Source organism: Hylobates moloch, unplaced genomic scaffold (genome assembly GCF_009828535.3).
Source record: "Hylobates moloch isolate HMO894 unplaced genomic scaffold, HMol_V3 SCAFFOLD_16, whole genome shotgun sequence".
NCBI classification, from domain to species: Eukaryota; Metazoa; Chordata; class Mammalia; order Primates; family Hylobatidae; genus Hylobates; species Hylobates moloch.
Genome location: NW_026652291.1, coordinates 59,990,353 through 60,010,847, shown reverse-complemented (window position 1 = coordinate 60,010,847; position 20,495 = coordinate 59,990,353). Strand labels below are relative to the sequence as shown.

Here is a 20,495-nt window from a genome sequence, read left to right as displayed (position 1 = left end):
GCCACTGCTCCCGGCCGGTGGCTGGTATTTAATTAGGTATGTTTAGCTTCATCTAGGGTTTCTTTAAAAAAAAAAAATTATTATTAATTTTTGAGAATTTTTTTGAGAGGGAGTCTTGCTCTGTCGCCCAGGCTGCAGTGCAGTGGCCGTGATCTTGGCTCACTGCAACCTCTATCTCCCGGGTTCAAGCGATTCTCTTGCCTCAGCCTCTCGAGTGGCTGGGACTATAGGCGTGCGCCACCACGCCTGGCTAATTTTTGTATTTTTAGTAGAGGTAGGGTTTCACCATGTTGGCCAGGCTGGTCTGAACTCCTGACTTCAAGTGATCCACCCACCTCAGCCTCCCAAAGTGGTGGGATTACAGGCATGAGCCACCGCGCCCGGCTGCTTCAGCCAGAGTTTCTTTTCCTTATTCTTGATCCTTCTAAAATAGTCGATATCAGCCTTTTTTCCATCCTGATCATTTTCATTTGCAATTTCCTCTACATGGCATTTCTTTTCTTCCTCTTAATACTTACTTTGTATCACCAGTCTTCTGTGGACCAAAACCAACAGGAGAAGGTGTTCGCTAGCCCTAAAACCAGTCCTTCCATCTCCATAGTCATCTGAAATGTTTGCTAAAAATCTCATTTCCCAACACCAGGGGGTGTCTGTCTATCCCTCTAACTGTCCTACCCTTAAGGTAGAGATTAGTCCCAAACCTTTTCCTCACTCCTTTTCACTGCTTCTACATACACACTATATCTCTTTCCCTCCTTCTCAAGATAGAGATTAGTCCCATTTTCCTGACTCCTTTTCACTGCTTTTACAAACACAAAATTTCTCCACCATCACAAAACTTTTGGGTCCAGAAGGTGGTGCCTTTTTATTTCAGTTTATCTGTTTGTCTCTCATACTCTGGACAAGTTTGTCCTTTCCTTTGCGCACCCTTCGGTCTCTGCATCGTCCACACTCCTCTTTGCTCCCCAGCTCTCCCTTTCTTTCGCTATCTCTTCCCTCTTCCACCTCTCTCTGTGGGCTTCGTCGCCTTTCAGGGCTATCTTTACGTACACGTCTCTGAACCTCTTTATGCATTTGTCTTCTTTCTCTCTGTCTTCCTCTTTATGGCTCTCTCCATTTCTGTACCAGTCTCTCTCCATCTCTCCCACAGTCCCCACGCTGGGAACAAAGTCACGGTGCTAGCGCAGAACATGCCTCCTGTCGTCCGGTCCCGGGCCGCGACACATTCCACCATGCCCCTCCGCGCATTCCAAATGCAGACAAAGAGTCCCCGTCCCCTACTCCCACACTCTTTCCTGTTCCAATTCTTGAGTGTTGTAGGGGCAGCTGCCCCAGCTGCCCCTGCCCGCCTCTCACGTCCAGTCCGCGGGCCTCCACATCCAGGGCAGTTAGCGCCAGCGTCCGCTGCACGCACACCAGCTATCCCTGCGCGGACACCCTCGGCGCTCTCGCACACACCGCGCTCCGCCCTCCTAGGAAAGTAGATCCGGCCAGGCAGACAAAAGTTTGGGAGAGAAGTTCGGTCTGTGGCTAGCGTGAGAGCTAGGGGGGCGGGGGCCGGAGAGAGTGGGGCAGTCGGGCGAGTCGACGCGTGAACAGGTAGACCTGCGGACGGGACAGCCGCGGCCAGAGGCCCTGCTAGCCCCGCTCAGCCCCAGATGCGCTGGGGGACGCAGCCCCTCCCGCTGGGGGATGCTGTGGGACTCCTGGCGCCGGTCATCCAGGCCGCCCGCTAAGCCCCTGTGCCTCCCCTGTGCCCCTGGGGAACTAGAGTCCGGCTGCAGGGAAAGAGAACCGGCAGCCGAGACGCCGCAGGGTGCCAGGCGGGGAGGGGACGAGAGGCCCCAGGCCCGAGGGCATGGAGCGGTTAGGAGAGAAAGCCAGTCGCCTGCTGGAGAAGTTCGGCCGCAGAAAGGGTGAATCTAGCCGGTCTGGGTCTGACGGGACTCCCGGGCCGGGCAAGGGGCGCCTAAGTGGGTTGGGGGGACCTAGGAAGTCAGGGCCCCGAGGAGCTACTGGGGGACCTGGGGATGAGCCGTTGGAGCCGGCCCGGGAGCAAGGTTCCCTGGACGCTGAGCGGAATCAGCGCGGCTCCTTTGAGGCGCCGCGCTACGAAGGCTCCTTTCCCGGGGGGCCGCCGCCCACTCGGGCCTTGCCTCTACCTCAGTCGTTGCCCCCCGATTTTCGGCTGGAGCCCACGGCCCCGGCCCTCAGCCCCCGCTCTAGCTTCGCCAGTAGCTCGGCCAGCGACGCGAGCAAGCCGTCCAGCCCCCGGGGCAGCCTGCTGCTGGACGGGGCGGGGGCTGGCGGAGCTGGAGGTAGCCGGCCCTGCAGCAATCGCACCAGCGGCATCAGCATGGGCTACGACCAGCGCCACGGGAGCCCCTTGCCAGCGGGGCCGTGCCTGTTTGGCCCACCCCTGGCCGGAGCACCGGCAGGCTATTCTCCTGGAGGGGTCCCGTCCGCCTACCCGGAGCTCCACGCCGCCCTGGACCGATTGTACGCTCAGCGGCCCGCGGGGTTCGGCTGCCAGGAAAGTCGCCACTCGTATCCCCCGGCCCTGGGCAGCCCTGGAGCTCTAGCCGGGGCCGGAGTGGGAGCGGCGGGGCCCTTGGAGAGACGGGGGGCGCAACCCGGACGACACTCTGTGACCGGCTACGGGGACTGCGCCGTGGGCGCCCGGTACCAGGACGAGCTAACAGCTTTGCTTCGCCTGACGGTGGGCACTGGTGGGCGAGAAGCCGGAGCCCGCGGAGAACCCTCGGGGATTGAGCCGTCGGGTCTGGAGGAGCCACCAGGTCCTTTCGTTCCGGAGGCCGCCCGGGCCCGGATGCGGGAGCCGGAGGCCAGGGAGGACTACTTCGGTGAGTGAGAGAAGTGGTTAGGGACGGGAAGGGACCCGTCACGGTATTCGGTTCTCCACTGCCCCGACGGCCCAAAGTGCCGGTGCCCCGGGGTCCGAGGTGAAGACGCGGGACTAGGAAAGAAACAAGAGGGATGGATGGGGGCGGCCCCAGAGCACTGCCCCCTTCCTGCTAGTTTTCAAATGAACCAGGGCTCCTTATTTCTGCTAAATTCAACCCCCCTGGTATCTCGTGAGTCCGTTTCTCAAGCATTTGAACCTCGGTTTTTTGCGGTAGGAGGCCTCGTAGGGAAGGGACCAAGTGGGGCAGTGAGGGCGCATCCCCCCCAACTTGTTCCCCCCTTCACGGCGGTGCCCCTAGAGGTTTGTGCGCGCCGCGCCCCCACCCGGGCCCAGGCTCCGCCCGCAGGAATTCGGAGAATGCGCGGGTGGGGGGGCGGGGCAGGCTGGCCGCGTGCGTGCCGACTCCTGCCCGGGCGCTCCAGGTGCCCGCGGGCGGGGCGGCTGCCGCCGCGCGGCGGAGGGGTGGGGTTTGGGGATGGGGGGGCGCTCCCTAGCACACGCGGAGTAGTGGCGGCTGTCGGGGAAATAGAGCCTGGGAGGCAGGATGGAGCGCCCTGGGAGCCAACTGCTGTCCCTCCCCAGTCCTGTTGGCTAGGTGCGTGCGTGGGCATTTAATCAGAGACCCAGTAGTACCAGCTATTTTCCCCATCCTCCAGAAGTCAGGGCAAAAGCCATGACTACTGGGACACCATTACCTCTGGATGGATAACGACCCTGTGTTATTGCCAGAAATAACCTGGCCTTGAATTCTGGCTATCACCTCTCAGAATTCAGGCTAGAAGTAGCGCCTTACTTCCTGACACTGTTAAGGAAACCTGGGCGCTGTCTCCCTCCCCTACTCTGTTCAAGAAGTATTGACTGATTATATGTCTCAGCTATGAGGAACATTAGGGTCTTGAAAGATCTTTTAGTCAAAATTCACAGGCATTGCTACACACATAAAAAACTTCGAATCTGATTGCGATTGGAAAGAAGTGGCAGGCTTACCCCCTAAGGGCTGTAGGCCTCTTTCACTTTTCCAAGCATCTCTTCTTACCACTCATGCCCCACTCCTGGACCCCATGCTATAGAACTCTATGGCTAGAAAAGTGAATAGGAAGAGGAATGCGGCCAGGGAGGGATGGTTGGGTAGGAGGTTCAGAGGTAGCAGGGTGGCAGGCTACAAGGGCGCTGCATAACTCAACCCCCAACCTCCACCACTATTCTTTTCCCCACCTCCAAATCCACCGAGAGGAAAGCCCAGAGGAGATGATGTCAAACCACTTTGATCAAGGAAGACTGAATGACAGGGCCCATTTAGCAGTTTCGTTTTGAGGCCCAGGAGAGGTGGCTAGTAAAGAAGTCTTTTTGGCTGAACCATCAGAGCCAAAAGGAAGAAAGGAACTCAGAGAAACTGCAATAAAATGGCAGGAGGAACATAGGTGTAGATATACTGGGTTAGAGGAGGTGAGGCCAACGTGCCTGAGCAGTTTCGTTTGCTCTTCCCATAACGTCCAAGGTTTCCTAAAGAATGGCTCTGACAGGACCCCCTGGCATGGCAATCTTGGGGCAGATCTTCACTTCCATGAGGAAGCCACATTTTGAATTCAGAGATGGGGGCCCCTTCTCCCTGGGAGTCAGGCTGCCTCCTTTGACAGAACCCCTACATACCCCTTGTGCTGCTAGCCCAGCTTGACTGTACCCTCCTCCTGCCCCTAGTAGGGGCCCTCTTCCTTGGCTTCAGCCTTGCCCAGCTGCCAGAGGGTGGGAGCAGGACAGGCCTGGGCCCATCAGTTGCTGCAGCTGCTGCACAGGCTCCCAAGCCCCTGGGCAAAGACTGGGATGGGCCCCAACAGGCAGGGAGTGTGGCAGCGTGCCGAGGGGGAGAGGTGGGGCGGGCCCGTTGGGATCTGCTCCCCAAAGACAGGCCCTAGCCCTCACTCATGGGCCTGGAATTGGGGAGTGGAGGGAGGGAAGAACACACCCAGGAAAGGCGAGTCCCAGAGCCAGGTGTATATATCTTAGTGGGGGATTTTGGGGAATAGCAAGCAGTTCAGTTCTGTATTCTTCCCATGATAGAAGGTGACTAGGAGGCATCAGGGGCTCTGCTACTCTCCCTGCTTTCCTGTTCAACCCTGGTTCCTGGAACACACCCTGCATTCTCAGCAGCCACCTCCCCACAGGAGTCATGCTCACATGGCCCCTCTGCACGGAGCCCTCTGCCGAGCCAGATCCTTTTCTCCATCCTTGGAAGTCTGCAGCAGAGAGAAATCATTCTATAACTGAACAGCTCGTTTGACTGATGGGAAATTGAAGTCCCAGAGCGGCTTTCTGGGCCTAGCCTGCTTTCTCTAGAAGGTTTTTTCAAGTCTGCTGCTGAGCACCTGTGGACCGGCATCTTTGACCATTCATTCTACACACTGCAACAGAGATCATACCTTGCCTGTATAGTCTTTTCTCCCCAACAGAAACTAAGCATCTGAATGCCAGGGACCATATCTTCGACTTTCTCCAGGTTTCCTTAGGTAGTGGTGCTGTGTTAAGCACAAAATAGATGCTCAGAAAATATCTGTTGAGTAATTAAATAAACAAGAATGGATCTGCTCAGCCAAGATCTTGCTGCATCTCATTACTTGTTATCTTCTCTACTCAGAAGGGAGCCCATCAAAGGGAGACTGTGACCCCTGGCACATCAGGAAAGGGCAGTCAGGAAAGCTTGGGAATCCCTGGTTTTGTCCTGGGGGAGTAGAGTGTGACATTCTTTTCTCTTCTCAGGCACCTGTATCAAGTGCAACAAAGGCATCTATGGGCAGAGCAATGCCTGCCAGGCCCTGGACAGCCTCTACCACACCCAGTGCTTTGTTTGCTGCTCTTGTGGTGAGTGTAGCCCCAATACTCAAGCACTCCCCTCCCCTGCCCACATACACACTTACAAGTGCTATGGGGAGCAGGAGGAGAGCTTGTGCCTCTTCATTTGCTCACAGAGCAGCTGTTGGATCCCCACCAAGTGTCTGGAGGTCCGCAGCTGCTCCGCGTCTCTTGCTTCCCTGTCTGTCCTCTACTTGGCTCTCCCTCCCCGTGGTGGGTCTCCTTTCTGGAGTCCCTCCTTCCTTCCTCACCTCTGTTTCTCCCTCTCGTGCCTCCCTGCTTGCCCATCCTGGCCCTCCAGCTTCTTGGGGGGGCTTGGTCTTGGGCAGCCAAGTTGCCTGGGGCGACCGTGAAAGACTGGAATGTGGGGAGGGTGGGGGCAGGCTGGGGGAGTGGGGAGCTGTTTGGGGCGGAGAGGGGGGTTTTCTCTTGGCTGGTCAGAGTTCAGCCACCTCACTAGAGTGCAGGCCACCGGGCCATGCCAAGCTGATGACATCACGCTCCAGGAATGCCTGCCACTGTTAGCTCAGGAGGCCCACTTGGAAAGGGGGGATGCTCCCAGCGGCCTTAACTGCCCCCCTCCCCTCCCCTCCCCTCCCCTCCCCTCCCTCATTACCCCCTCCTCACTGCTTACCCATTCTGATTCCTTTGCTAAACCTTTAATCTCTTATCTCTGCCTGTCTGACTTCAGCACTCAGCTTTTCTCACTCCCCCAGTTTCTGCCTGGTTCTCTTTAGGCTCATCTGTCTGTCTATCCTTCTGTGTACAGGGCCTCTTCTGGCCATATCTCTTTCCTTGTCTTTCCTCCCCTGGGTCTCATGAGCTTCTAAGTCAGCTTTCCTAACCCACTGGACAAAGTCGGAAGTGGGGATTTTGAGGGGAAGAAGGCAAAGGGGGGAAAATTGCTCATGCTCCACCTGTTCTCACTCCTCCCCTATCCCTGATAATGTAGACACCTGGGAGCAGTTTCTGGGGGTTGGTCACATGGGGAATGGTCCTTCCTTGTCTGCTGAAAGAAGATCCTGGGTTGTCTCTTACCCCAGAGACTCTGGGTCCCTTTAAGCTTAGGGAAGCAACCTTATACAAACAGGAGAGGGGACCTGCTTTGCTTCCAAACAAAGCACTTTGTCTTCCTGCAGTAACTCCAGTCCTGACCTCCATAGAGTCTGTCCCTGGAAGGAGATATGCTCAGGCAAAGAGGCTTCTAGGTTGAAGGGTCCCAGAGGGCAAGGCCTGTTAACAATGTGATTCTCTCTATGCAAATCATATAGCACCTTATTAAGAGCTCATGTATTCCAGCATGTAGTTGGCTTTACTCTCCCAGGTGGCTTCCTATGCACTGGAGAGGAAGGCAGTTTGTTTAGGGGAGGGCCCTAGAAAACTGTTAAGGAGGCAGGAGCTGGAGGAGCGGCAAGCAGAGGAGAGGGGAAGTTGGCTGGAATGAAGCCAAAGCAAATTGGAATTTCATCAGATGGAATTTTTGTGTGGGGAAGGACAGACAGCAGTTAGGAGGAAAAGCACAAAGTCCAGGTTTAAATATATTATGCAGCAATGGGGAGCAGTGACCCCAGAAGTCTTGCACCTGGGCTGTGGGATAGGTTCCAGCCCCTTCTCTATTGTTTCTAGGGCGAACTTTGCGTTGCAAGGCTTTCTACAGTGTCAATGGCTCTGTGTACTGTGAGGAAGATTATCTGGTGAGTAAGGGTCACCTGGACCTGGAATTGGTTTCCATACTGTCCCCCTTCTTGGTGGCCCATTGGAGTACCACCCATCATTCTCAGTTTGATAACAGCCTCCGTTTGTCTTGTCTTTTACTTTAGTTTTCAGGGTTTCAGGAGGCAGCTGAGAAATGCTGTGTCTGTGGTCACTTGATTTTGGAGAAGGTAAGTAAAGTGCCTTCAGCTGAGAACTCTCACTGTGAGGCTGAAGAGCGGAATCAGGGACTAAATGGATACTGAGAGAAGGTTGGGGAAAGAAGCCTGTCACCAGATGAATCACTTTCATCCCATTCCTCCCCAGAGCAACTGTTTACAGTGGCTTCCCTCTGCCTATGGGATCAAGTCTGGGCTCAAAAGCCTGTCAACCCAGGCTTCTATGACCTGGCCCCTCCCTAATTCTGCAGGCACAGCCAGGCCTTCCAGCCTGAGCTAGGAGTGTGGGGTCCTGAGTCTTTTTTTTTTTTTTTTTTTTTGAGACAGAGTCTCGCTCTGACAAAGTGGCATGATCTCCGCTCACTGCAACCTCCGCCTCCCAGGTTCAAGTGATTCTAGTGCCTCAGCCTCCCAAGTAGCTAGGACTACAGGCATGCGCCACCATGCCTGGCTAATTTTTGTATGTTTAGTAGAGACAAGGTTTTGCCATGTTGGCCAGGCTGGTCTTGAATTCCTGGCCTCAAGTGATCCTCCTGCCTCAGCCTCCCAAAGTGCTAGATTATAGGCGTGAGCCACCATGCCCAGTCTGGGGTCCTGAGTTTGTTTTTTTTTTTTTTGAAACAGAGTCTCACTCTGTCGCCCAGGCTGGAGTCCAGTTGCACGATCTCGGCTTACTGCAAGCTCCTCCTCCTGGGTTCATGCCATTCTCCTGCCTAGCTGGGACTACAGGTGCCCGCCACCATGCCCGACTAATTTTTTTGTGTGTTTTTAGTAGAGACGGGGTTTCACTGTGTTAGCCAGGATGGTCTCGATCTCCTGACCTCGTGATCCACCCACCTGGGCCTCCCAAAGTGCTGGGATTACAGGCGTGAGCCACCGTGCCCGGCCGGTCCTAAGTCTTAATCCCCTTTCTGCTACTGGTTAGAATCACTTGGGACTCAGTTTTCTTTTCTGTAAAAACAAAAGATAGGATTAAATCAGTGATTCTCAATCATGGTAGCCTAGCAGGTCAGCTGGGAAGAACTAAAAAATAAAACAAAACCAAAAACAGTGTTTGGATCCCATCACCACAGATTGTGATAATAGGCCTGGAGGAGGGCAAAGCATTGATGTTTTTTAAAAGCTCCCTAGGTGATCCTGATATGCAGCCAGAGTTAAACACTACTGACCTGAATGCTCTCTCAGGCACTTTTCAGGGTTTCTGCCTCCATTTTAAGACTTCTTCCCCGACATTACATAGCATTGTTCTAGGAGTATAGCAGCGGAGTGGATGAGGTTAATGGGAGTAATAAGGAGCATAATGGGCAGCTGGAGAGCTGGGACTGGAGGGAGACTGATTCTCTTGCTACCCCATGAGCCAGATCCTACAAGCAATGGGGAAGTCCTATCACCCAGGCTGCTTCCGATGCATTGTTTGCAACAAGTGCCTGGATGGCATCCCCTTCACAGTGGACTTCTCCAACCAAGTATACTGTGTCACCGACTACCACAAGTGAGTCTGCCCCTTGGGATGCAGTGTGGAACTGGGTCCAGGGATTCCCCAACCTCAGCTCATCTCTTCCCTCTTTCTTTCAGAAATTATGCTCCTAAGTGTGCAGCCTGTGGCCAACCCATCCTCCCCTCTGAGGTCAGTATGTCTGGGTTCTCCTTCAGGGCAGCCAGTGCCACTGCCTTTGGAGAAGGGATAGGGACATGCTGCCTGGCCTCCTGCCGGAAGCGGTAGTGCCAAGGAATGTACTCTGTGAAGATTCCCGTGTGACTCTGCCTCTCGGGGTCACCACCCTGACCCTAACATCCGGGCCTGGACATGTCTGAAAGCCTAACTGGGCCCAGGCTCCATCTCTTCTATCCCAGTCCAAAGGAGGAGACTTTCTTTGAGGTCGAGGTCACCAGACTGCAGATGTAGGGGCTGGAAAAAGGTGGGAAGAATCCTCAGCACTGGTAGGAAGGGGTCAGAAATGATTTAAGCTGTGTGTAGAGGATGTGCCTACGGAGAGAAGCCAAAAAGCCAGTGAGGACCAGAACTTATTGGATCCCCTTGTTCCCAGCCTAGCCTACTTTATTTATGCCTCCTGTCCCCTTCCCTTCCCTTTGCTTCCCCCACAACTGAGAGAGGTAGGTAAGGCCAGGGCTGTTGTACAGAGGGAGTGTGCTACGTGGGGGCAGCCCGGTGAAGGAGATGAGGAGAGTTCTGGTAGGATTTGCAGAGGCATCTTAAAACTACAGGTGATTGCAGAGAGACTCTGGGGGCATTTGTATGATCTTCCCATGGGGTGGGAAGGGTTGTATATGAGGGAAAGGTGGAGGTGAGGCAACATGCTGCTCTCATCTCCATGGGGGTCTGCATGTTTCAGGGCTGTGAGGACATCGTGAGGGTGATATCCATGGACCGGGATTATCACTTTGAGTGCTACCACTGTGAGGTGAGTGTTGGGGTTCAGCGGTGCTGGAGAAGAACTGGAAATGGGGAGAGGGGAGGAGTCAAGTCCTGCAACAACCAGACATCTATGGGAGAGGTGTAGGGCATGGGAAACCAGAACGATACTGTGACCTATCTTCAGTCTCTTTTTTGTCCTCCAGCCACTCTCTCTGGTCCAAGTAGCTTAGTCATTTCTGAATCTGACTCTCCCAGAGTCAGGACTTTCTAAGACTAGGGACTCTGGTCAAACTGCTTTAAAGACAGGCTTATGTCATTATTTCTGCTGCAGCAGTGACACCTGGTGTCCAGCTGAGGTATTAATATTTTCTCAGATTGCCGTTGCATCCCTTCCATCCTTCCCTTCCCACCCCATCCCTTTCTTCCAGTTATTAGGAGTCAGGTGTCGAGCAGGGCAGACTCCTAAAATACCCTCAGTGTCCAAGGTGCCTAGGCTGAGGTGAACTAGGTGCCTTCTTCCCTAGGACTGCCGGATGCAGTTGAGTGATGAGGAAGGCTGCTGCTGTTTCCCTCTGGATGGGCACTTGCTCTGCCATGGTTGCCACATGCAGCGGCTCAATGCCCGACAACCCCCTGCCAACTATATCTGAGCTGCAATCACTGCTGCTGCTGTCACCACCACAGACAAACTGCTCTGGCCAGTGGGCCCCTCTGAGGCCAGCCAAGGCAAAGGATGCACTCTGCAGGCCTGGCAGAAGAGTCCTCTGGGGAGGACCCCAAGGGCCGGAGACCCAAAGATCATGACTTCCAAATGGATTGTGGAAGAGAAACCTTATATTTACCAAGGTGGGGGTGACTGGCCTTTTTCCCATGTGTGCAGCCTGAGCTTAGGTACACACGGGAGGGTTCCAGTACTTTCTGAACATCTGATTCTGTATCTTCAGTATATATATTTTGTTTGTTTTAGAGATGGGATCTCACCATGTTGCCCAGGCTAGTCTTGAACTCCTGGGCTCAAATGATCCTCCCACCTTGGCCTCCCAAAGTGCTGGGATTACAGGTGTAAGCCACTGTGTCTGGCCTAGTATATGACTGTGCATGAGTCATGCAATGTTCTGGATTCCAAGAGTAGAGGACCTAGCTTTAAATCAATTAGTTTCAGCTAAACTGACTAGAACCAAATCAAAGTGTAATTCTCCCTCCAGCTCCCCCAAACCCCAGAGTTTTGGGGTTGTGGTTGATGCAGTGTGGGATGTCCCTGAGAGGTAGCAAGTCTAGGGTGCTGAGTTCCTGCTAGGCAACCAAATTTAAGCTCCTCACTTTTTTGTGACACATGGTGTCAGATATGGGGTCCCGCACCTATATCTGGATGAAGAGGTAGAAACTCTGGACCTCATTAATAAGTTATTTCTTGGCCTTCTTCTAAGGACTAGGAGAGCTCCTCATCTGTCTGCTGAGAATGGGGACCAGCTCTGAGTGGGGTTGCTGCCTGTATTCCCTGTTTCTCAGGGACTCACATGGGTCTGGGGAGGCTAGGTAGGTGATTGTACGTGGTTGCTCTTCTCCTTGGCTGGGGGAGGAATGAGCCGGTCTCTGTGGGTGTGGAGCTTGTTGGGGGGATGTCTAGGAAGCTTCAGCTTAGCCACATTCCCAAGTTTAGGTGCACTGAGCCATAGAGCCCAGTGTATGCATGTGTGGTGTGTTCATGCACACACACAGTCTCTCTCTGTCTGTCTGTCTCTCTCTCTCTCACTCTTACTCTCTTCTCAGGTCACTTGTACACTTGGTTTCCTAGTAGAAGCTCACTTGCCACCTCTCAGAGGGGTCCCGGATTGCATCCATCACAATCCCAAAACTAGAGTTAGGGGGGGAAATGGAAGGAGCAAAACACTGATTTGGTACTAGTCAGTTTGCCTGAAACTAGTTCACCTAAAGCTAGATCTCTTAAAACCAATTTACTGAAAACTTTGCTTAAAGTTAATGACTTAATGACTAATTTGCCAAAAGCTCAATTCCTATTTCGGTGTGTTTATATCCATTTAAGTGTCCTATTCTTTTTTGTCATGCTTTGGATATTTCAAGGATTTATATCTATTGATCCAAGAGTACTTCTGAGTTATTATCAGCAACATAAATTTATCAAATTTGCAGCACTTTGTAAATGATGAGATTGCTTCCTACCTTTATGGATGTCTTTTTCTATGTTATCTACCATTCAAAAACTTTTTTAAAAAGTTTAAAGTTTCTAGCAATAAATACAATTGGTACAGACATTTTGCGTATCTTTTTTTTGTTTCTTAATCCAATATTCCTTTACAAATTAAATGCCTTGAAAAATATAATGGAGTTCAATGTGATTTTGATGCTTTGGTCTAACTTCTACATTCCTACTGTTAAAAGGCCAGTGTATCTTAAACAAATGAATAGGCATGAGGCATATTCAGTTGACTTACAATGAAAAGTTATATAGACAACAGTAATAACTAAAAGGGTGAATCTGCTAAATCCTTTTGAAATGCTGCAGATTTGATAAATATTTATTTTAGACTAATTGGTTTTAGGTGAATTGGTTTTAGGCAAATTAATCTAGTAATCTTTGATCCTTAGTCTTCATTTTCTGTCACTCAGTGAGTTTCTTACTGGAAATGATGACTCCTGACAACAGAATTTCCACATTTGGGGGCTATTCTAAGATGACTATGCCAGCCAACCTGGGAAATACATAAAAGAGATCTCTGAGTGAGAGGGAAAGAGTTCAGATTTATACAACTGAGTGCCAGAGGGGAAAATGCACCTTGTTGGAGTGAGAAATGTTCTGAAACTGAATTACTTCTTGTACAGCCGAGATCGCTTCTTCTGAACTATTATTAAATAAGTGAATATAAAGGCCCTATGATGGGAAATCCAGACAAGCTTGTGTAACTTTACATCCATCTCCTCAGATTTTTTTTTTTTTTTTTTTTTTGAGACGGAGTCTCACTCTGTCGCCCAGGCTAGAGTGCGGTGGCGCTATCTCGGCTCACTGCAAGCTCCGCCTCCCGAGTTCACGCCATTCTCCTGCCTCAGCCTCCCAAGTACCTGGGACTACAGGTGCCCGCCACCACGCCCAGCTAATTTTTGTATTTTTAGTAGAGATGGGGTTTCACCGTGTTAGCCAGGATGGTCTCGATCTCCTGACCTTGTGATCCACCTGTCTTGGCCTCCCAAAGTGCTGGGATTACAGGCATGAGCCACCGTGCCCGGCTCTCAGGGTTTTTTTTTTTTTTTTTTTTGACAGAATCTCGCTCTGTTGCCCAGGCTGAAGTGCAATGGTGCGATCTCAGCTCACTGCAACCTCCGTCTCCTGGGTTCAAGTGATTCTCTTGCCTCAGCCTCCTGAGTAGCTGGGATTATAGGCAGGCGCCACCACACCTGGCTAATTTTTGTATTTTTAGTAGAGACAGGATTTTGCCATGTTGGCCAGGGTGATCTCAAACTCCTGACCTCAGGTGATCCACCTGCCTTGGCCTCCCAAAGTGCTGGGATTACAGTTGTGAGCCACTGAGCCCTGCCTCTTTTTTTTTTTTTTAAAGAGTTGGGAGTCTTGCCTAGGCGCAGTGGCTCACCCCTGTAATCCCAGCACTTTGGGAGGCTGAGGTGGGAGGATCATGAGGTCAGGAGATCAAGACCATCCTGGCCAACATGATGAAACCCCATCTCTACTAAAAATAAAAAAATTAGCCAGGCATGGTGGCATGCGCCTGTAGTCCCAGCTACTCGGGAGGCTGAGGCAGGAGAATCGCTTGAACCCAGGAGGTGGAGATTGCAGTTAGCCATCGTGCCACTGCACTCCAGCCTGGGCAACAGAGCAAGCCTGTATCTCAAAAAAAAAAAAAGAGTTGGGAGTCTCACTCTGTCACCCAGGCTGGAGTGCAGTGGCACAATTATGGCTCACTGCAATCTCTGCCTCCCGGGTTCAAGCGATTCTCCTGCCTCAGCCTCCAAAGTAGCTGGGACTACAGGTGTGCACCACCATGCCTGGCTAAGTTAAAAAAATTTTTTTTTAGAGACAGCATCTCGCTCTGTTGCCCAGGCTGGTCTTGAATTTCTGGCCTCAAGTGATCTCCCACTTTGGCCTCCTAAGTCACTGGGATTACAAGCATGAGCTTCTGTGCCCAGCTCCTGACCATTTGTTTCTTACTCTGATTTTGGCCTCTTCTGTTCCTGATCCGACTCATTCCTTTCTAGGTCTGTGCTGACTGTCCTAGCCTTGGGGCTCCCCAAGACTCTGTTCTTGCCACTGAGGCTACTTCTTCCTGAGGAAAAATAAATGATAACAGCTGATAAGGGCAGGCCATGAAAAAAGAGCAGTCCCAGCCACCCCAACACCATCACTGGCAGGCTCCCAGGTGTACCCTGCATCACAAGAGCTTCCCTTCTTCCTGTTTGCTGGGAGACTAATCCTCCTCAATATTTCTGTTTAGTATTTACAGTTTTTTAGTATTTACAGTTGATGATGAAAGATTCGAGGGGTGCTGCCAAGTATACATCAAAAGGTAGACCTTGTTTGGCCAACTTGCCACCTGATTTAATAAACAACCACTAGTGCTGAGATGCAGAAAGGGGGAAAATGGAGGAATTATGGATCAAGTCTGTCTTTATAGATGACAGTCACAGGACAAGGGTTAGGCTTTGACTGCAGACTTCAGTCTTTGCTCTGGCCAGCCCCGTTCACCACAGGCCTGAATGGGTTATCAGAAATAAAGCTGGTGGCTGGGCGCGGTGGCTCACATCTGTAATCCCAGCACTTTGGGAGGCTGAGGCAGGTAGAACACCTGAGGTCAGGAGTTCGAGACCAGCCTGGCCAACATGGTGAAACGCTATCTCTACTAAAAACACAGAAAATTAGTCAGGCGTGGTAGTGGGAGCCTGTAATCCCAGCTACTCGGGAGGCTGAGGCAGGAGAATGGCGTGAACCTGGGAGGCGGAGCTTGCAGTGAGCCGAGATCATGCCACTGTACTCCAGCCTGGGCGACAGAGTGAGACTCCGTCTCAAAGAAAAAAAAAAAAAAAAGCCGAGCACAGTGGCTCACACCTGTAATCCTAGCACTTTGGGAGACCAAGGTGGGTGGATCACGAGGTCAGGAGATCAAGACCATCCTGGCTAACACGGTGAAACCCCGTCTCTACTAAAAAATACAAAAAATTAGCCGGGCGTGGTGGTGAGTGCCTGTGGTCCCAGCTACTTGGGAGGCAGAGGCTGGAGAATGGCGTGAACCCGGGAGGCGGAGCTTGCAGTGAGCCGAGATAGTGCCACTGCACTCCAGCCTGGGCGACAGAGCGAGACTCCGTCTCAAAAAAAAAAAAAAAAAAATAGAGAATAAATCTGGTGATGGTTCTCTCTCTGCCTTACTCCTTAGAGAGTATCTTCCCCTCCACCACTTGGAGCTCTCTCAGGGCCAGGGAAATGGTAAGATGCCATTTATAATCAGGCTGGAGACTGTCCTCAGTCAAGGAGGATGTAGAGAAAGACCTACTTCCAAGCACATAAAGCCAGCTGGATGAGAACCTTCAGATTGTACCTATAAAGAAGGGAATGAAAAGAGGAAAAGGGGCCAGGCGCAGTGGCTCACGCCTGTAATCCCAGCACTTTGGGAGGCCGAGGCAGGCGGATCACCTGAGGTCAGGAGTTCGAGACCAGCCTGGCCAACATGGTGAAATGCCATCTCTACTAAAAATACAAAAATTAGCTGGGCGTGGTGGCGGGCACCTGTAGTCCCAGTTACTCAGGAGGCTGAGGCAGGTGAATCACTTGAACCCGGGAGGTGGAGCTTGCAGTGAGCCAAGATCAGGCCACTGCACTCCAGCCTAGGCGAGAGAGCAAGACTCTCTCTCAAAAAAAAGGGGGACCGGGTGCGGTGGCTCAGGCCTGTAATCCCAGCACTTTGGGAGGCTGAGGCGGGCAGATCACAAGGTCAGGAGATCAAGACCATCCTGGCTAACAACGGTGAAAACCCCGTCTCTACTAAAAATACAAAAAATTAGTCGGGTATGGTGGTGGGCGCCTGTAGTCCCAGCTACTCCGGAGGCTGAGGCAGGAGAATGGCGTGAACCCAGGAGGCGGAGCTTGCAGTGATCCGAGATCACGCCACTGCACTCCAGCCTGGGTGACAGAGTAAGACTCCATCTCAAAAAAAAGGAGAAGGATGGCCAGGCACAGTGGCTCATGCCTGTAATCCCAGCACTTTGGAAGGCTGAGGTGGGAGGATCACTTGAGTCCAGGAGTTCAAGACCAGCCTGGGCCACATAGTGGGACCCTGACTCTACAAAAATAAAAAAGTTAGCCAGGAGTGGTGTCGTATGTCTGTAGTTCCAGCTGCTCTGGAGGCTGAGGTGGTAGGGTCACTTGAGTCTGGGAGGTTGAGGCTGTACTGAGCCATGATGGTGCCTCTGCACTCCAGCCTGGGAGACAGAGTGAGACCCCTGTGTCAAAAAAAACAACAACAACAAAAAAAAAAAACAGAAAAGAGAACCAAAGGACTGAAATAAGAACATTAGAAGAAACAGGTAAGCTGAGGCGTTATTTAGTTTTGTGATTTAGAAGCTCCTATGCCCCCAGAGTTGGTCTGGGGTCATTCAGAGCCCTTATGGTAAAGTTCCACATAAAGAGTCTAACCAATCTCAGTCCTCTCTGCCCTCTCCTACCTTACAGTGAGGAATACCTAAGAATGGGTCTCTTGCTTCTGTAGGGGCCTCTGGAATACCCACACTTGGCACTGGTTGTGAAGGACTGAAGTTTTACCTTGAAAACATGAGCAAATCTTTACTGGGACATATAGATTAGACCAGAATAACTGTGATGATAGGAGAGTCATCAGAGACAAATTCTGTCTACTGTGGGTGTCATTTCACCTACAATTGACCTTACTTGGAAAAGATAGTGCTAATCCACGGGAAGGGAACCAGAGTACCATCCAAGCAGGGAGCGATGGTTGATAAAAGATACCAGTCAGGCTTAGAGGGTTCAAGCCAAGTGGGATGTGATTTTAGAGATAACCCAGTCACCTCATTTTACTGAATGAAGAATAGAAACTGAGTGATGATGTCACTTTCCCAAGGTCACACAGCTAGATAATGACTTTCCAACTTTTGAAGACCAATAAAGGGCTGTTTCCCTTCCACCCTCTTTCATAGGGATTCCCACAGCACAAGTAAACTGTAAAGTTTTACGTATTGTAAATGAGATAAGCACTTCATTATGATAGACAATTAGGGAAACTTTTAGTGGGAGGCCAAGGCGGGTGGATCACCTGAGGTCAGGAGTTCGAGACCAGCCTGGCCAACATGGTGAAACCCCAACTCTACTAAAAATACAAAAAATTAGCTGGGCGTGGTAGTGGGTGCCTGTAATCCCAGCTACTTAGGAGGCTGAGGCAGGAGAATTGCTTGAACCCAGGAGACGGAGGTTGCAGTGAGCCAGCATGGTCCCACTGCAATCCAGCCTGGGTGACAGAGTGAGACTCTGTCTCAAAAAAAAAAACCAAAAAAACACATTAGGAAAAGCAAAGGAAATATACTGAGAGTCCCTGTCCTTGAGGAGGTCACAGTCTAGCCAGGGAGACAAATGCACGCATAAAATGACTTGAAAAGATTACAAGCAACATGTCAACAATTGTAAAGTAATTATTAGAAACAAAAGGCCAGGCATGGTGCCTCACGCTTGTAATCCCAGCACTTTGGGAAGTGGAGATTGGAGGATTGCTTGAGGCCAGCCTGATCAACATAGCAAGACCCCATCTCTGTTTGAAAATTTTAAAAAGGCTGGGTGTGGGCTGGGCATGGTGGCTCACGCCTGCAATCCCAGCACTTTGGGAGGCCGAGGCAGGCAGATCACCTAAGGTTGAGAGTTCGAGACCAGCCTGACCAACATGGAGAAACCCTGTCTCTACTAAAAATACAAAATTAGCTGGGCGTGGTGGCGCATGCCTGTAATCCCAGCTATTCGGGAGGCTGAGGCAGGAGAATTACTTGAACCCCAGAAGCTGAGGTTGCAGTGAGCCGAGACTGCACCACTGCACTCCAGCCTGGCGAAAGAGTGAGACTCCATCTCAAAAAAAAGTAAAAATAGGCCAGGCGCGGTGGCTCACGGTTGTAATCCCAGCACTTTGGGAGGCCAAGGCGGGCGGATCAGGAGGTCAGGAGATCGAGACCACGGTGAAACCCCGTCTCTACTAAAAATACAAAAAAAAAAAATTAGCTGGGCGTGGTGGCAGGCGCCTCTAGTCCCAGCTACTCGGAGAGGCTGAGGCAGGAGAATGGCGTGAACCCGGGAGGCGGAGCTTGCAGTGAGCCGAGATCGCGCCACTGCACTCCAGCCTGGGCGACAGAGCGAGACTCCGTCTCTAAAAAAAAAAAAAAATAAAAAAAAATGGTTCAAATTACAATGAGAAATTACATAAAATCTGAATTTTTATATGAAGGGTTTCTAAGGTTTTAGAGTCTCGCTGTCGCCCAGGCTGGAGTGCAGTGGCGCGATCTCGGCTCACTGCGGGCTCCGCCCCCCGGGGTTCACGCCATTCTCCTGCCTCAGCCTCCCGAGTAGCTGGGACTACAGGCACCCGCCACCATGCCCAGCTAATTTTTTTGTATTTTTAGTAGAGACGGGGTTTCACTGTGTTAGCCAGGATGGTCTCCATCTCCTGACCTCGTGATCCGCCCGCCTCGGCCTCCCAAAGTGCTGGGATTACAGGCGTGAGCCACTGCGCCCGGCTTTTTTTTTTTTTTTTAATAATCAGAAGATCTGTCACCCCTGAGCTTCCATTCCCACATGGCAGCAATCATTCTATTATGACTCTGGACCCATCATCACCCTGTACCCTAGGGCATTAGGTCCAGTTGTCCACTGGGACTGAATGATGGCTGCTCCTTTGTTTGGCGTAGTCTCTTCTTAGTTTGTCAGTCTCCATCATTCTGAAGTCTGCACCCTTCACACATTATTTACCCTCCTGGCTCCTATAGACTTTTGGGTCAGTATTCCATGATTTATATGATTCTGATGGGCTCCCTCCCCATAAAACCTTCCATTATTAATCATTTGAAGAAAGCAATAAATTAGTTTTGAAATGCTGCCCAAGAAATGCATCCATTTCAGAATTATCTGTGCCTGGGTTTTTTTATAAGGCAACTCAGTCATGGGAAACCCTGATGGAATAATCTACTTAGCTACTATGGCTGCATACTGCAAATTAGCTAAGCAAAATTTCTCTTCCATAAGTGGAATATAGAAAGTCTACTAAGTTGCTAACTTTCTCAAGGTTTTGCTTTTTTTTTTACCATAATAGCTTAATCATAGGAGGTGTTTCAAAATTCACAATGTGTGTTCTTCCCAAGCATGAAACTCCAAATGTCCTTTAGTTGTTCCATTTCTCCCACTGGTTCTGATATAATTTTTAAAGAAGAATATCTCTTTCATGTGCAACTTGGTATAAAACAGTGTCACCGCCAGCTTAAAATCCAAGGAGGCCGGGCATGGTGGTTCACACCTATAATCCCAGCACTTTGAGAGGCCAAGGCGGGTGGATCACTAGGTCAGGAGACTGATACCATCCTGGCTAACATGGTGAAACCCCGTATCTACTAAAAAATAAAAAAATTAGCCGGGTATGGTGGCGGGTGCCTGTAGTCCCAGCTACTCAGGAGGCTGAGGCAGGAGAATGGCATGAACCTGGGAGGTGGAGCTTGCAGTGAGCCGAAATCACGCCACTGCCCTCCAGCCTGGGCGACAGAGCAAGACTCTGTCTCAAAAAAACAAACAAACAAACAAACAAACAAAAATCCAAGGAAAGCTGGATGCAGTGGCTCATGTCTGCAGTGCCAGGACTTGGGGATGCTGAGGCTCAAGAAGATGGCTTGAGGCCAGAAGTTTGAGACCAGCCCAGCAACACAGCGAGACCGTCTCTACAAAAAATTTAAAAAGCTACTGAGGCATGGTGGTGCGTGCCTCTAGTCCCAGCTACTTGGGAGGTTGAGAACGGAGGATCCCTTGAGCTGAGGAGTTTGAGGCTGCAGTGACACATGCACTGCAGCCTGGGTGACTGAAACTGGTGCTGCTGCACTTCAGCCTGGGTGACAGTGAGACCCTGTCTCTAAATTAATTAATTAAAATCCAGGGAAATACTTTTATCACCCTGGCACTTGCTTTCAAGTTATAGCAGCATACTCAATCATTATAACAAGAATTGCCCACCTTGTGCTTCATGTCTAGCTTTTCAAAATGATACTAGTCTTCCTCTCCTGAATCAATTTCCTTTATGGTCTCATATTCCTTTAAAAATGGTTTCAGTCTGTCCCATCTTTGAGCCAAATTTCTTAGCTTTTCTTTGAGCTCTAAAATTTTCTATCAGGCCTACTTCATATACTAGTTCACAATAGTGTCTCAAAGTAAAACCAGGCTCATGCTAGTTTGTATAACAAATTTCTGTGAACAGACAGGCAA

The 20,495-nt window shown here is 51.0% G+C and overlaps 1 protein-coding gene across 2 annotated transcripts; it reads left to right on the top strand.

The window, feature by feature from the left end:
* Positions 1–1,547: 1,547 nt before the first annotated feature.
* AJUBA (ajuba LIM protein) lies at positions 1,548–12,930 on the top strand. Of its 2 annotated transcripts, XM_032179943.2 has the most exons (8): positions 1,548–2,864; positions 5,681–5,782; positions 7,400–7,467; positions 7,594–7,656; positions 9,006–9,136; positions 9,220–9,271; positions 9,999–10,067; positions 10,546–12,930. In XM_032179943.2, exons 1-8 carry the CDS (start codon positions 1,859–1,861, stop codon positions 10,669–10,671), a joined length of 1,617 nt encoding a protein of 538 aa, XP_032035834.1. In that variant the 5' UTR covers positions 1,548–1,858; the 3' UTR covers positions 10,672–12,930. The 2 variants fall into 2 exon arrangements, with proteins under 2 accessions (XP_032035834.1, XP_058285587.1); XM_058429604.1 differs by lacking the exons at positions 9,006–9,136; positions 9,220–9,271; positions 9,999–10,067; positions 10,546–12,930 and adding an exon at positions 8,830–8,944.
* Positions 12,931–20,495: the final 7,565 nt, after the last annotated feature.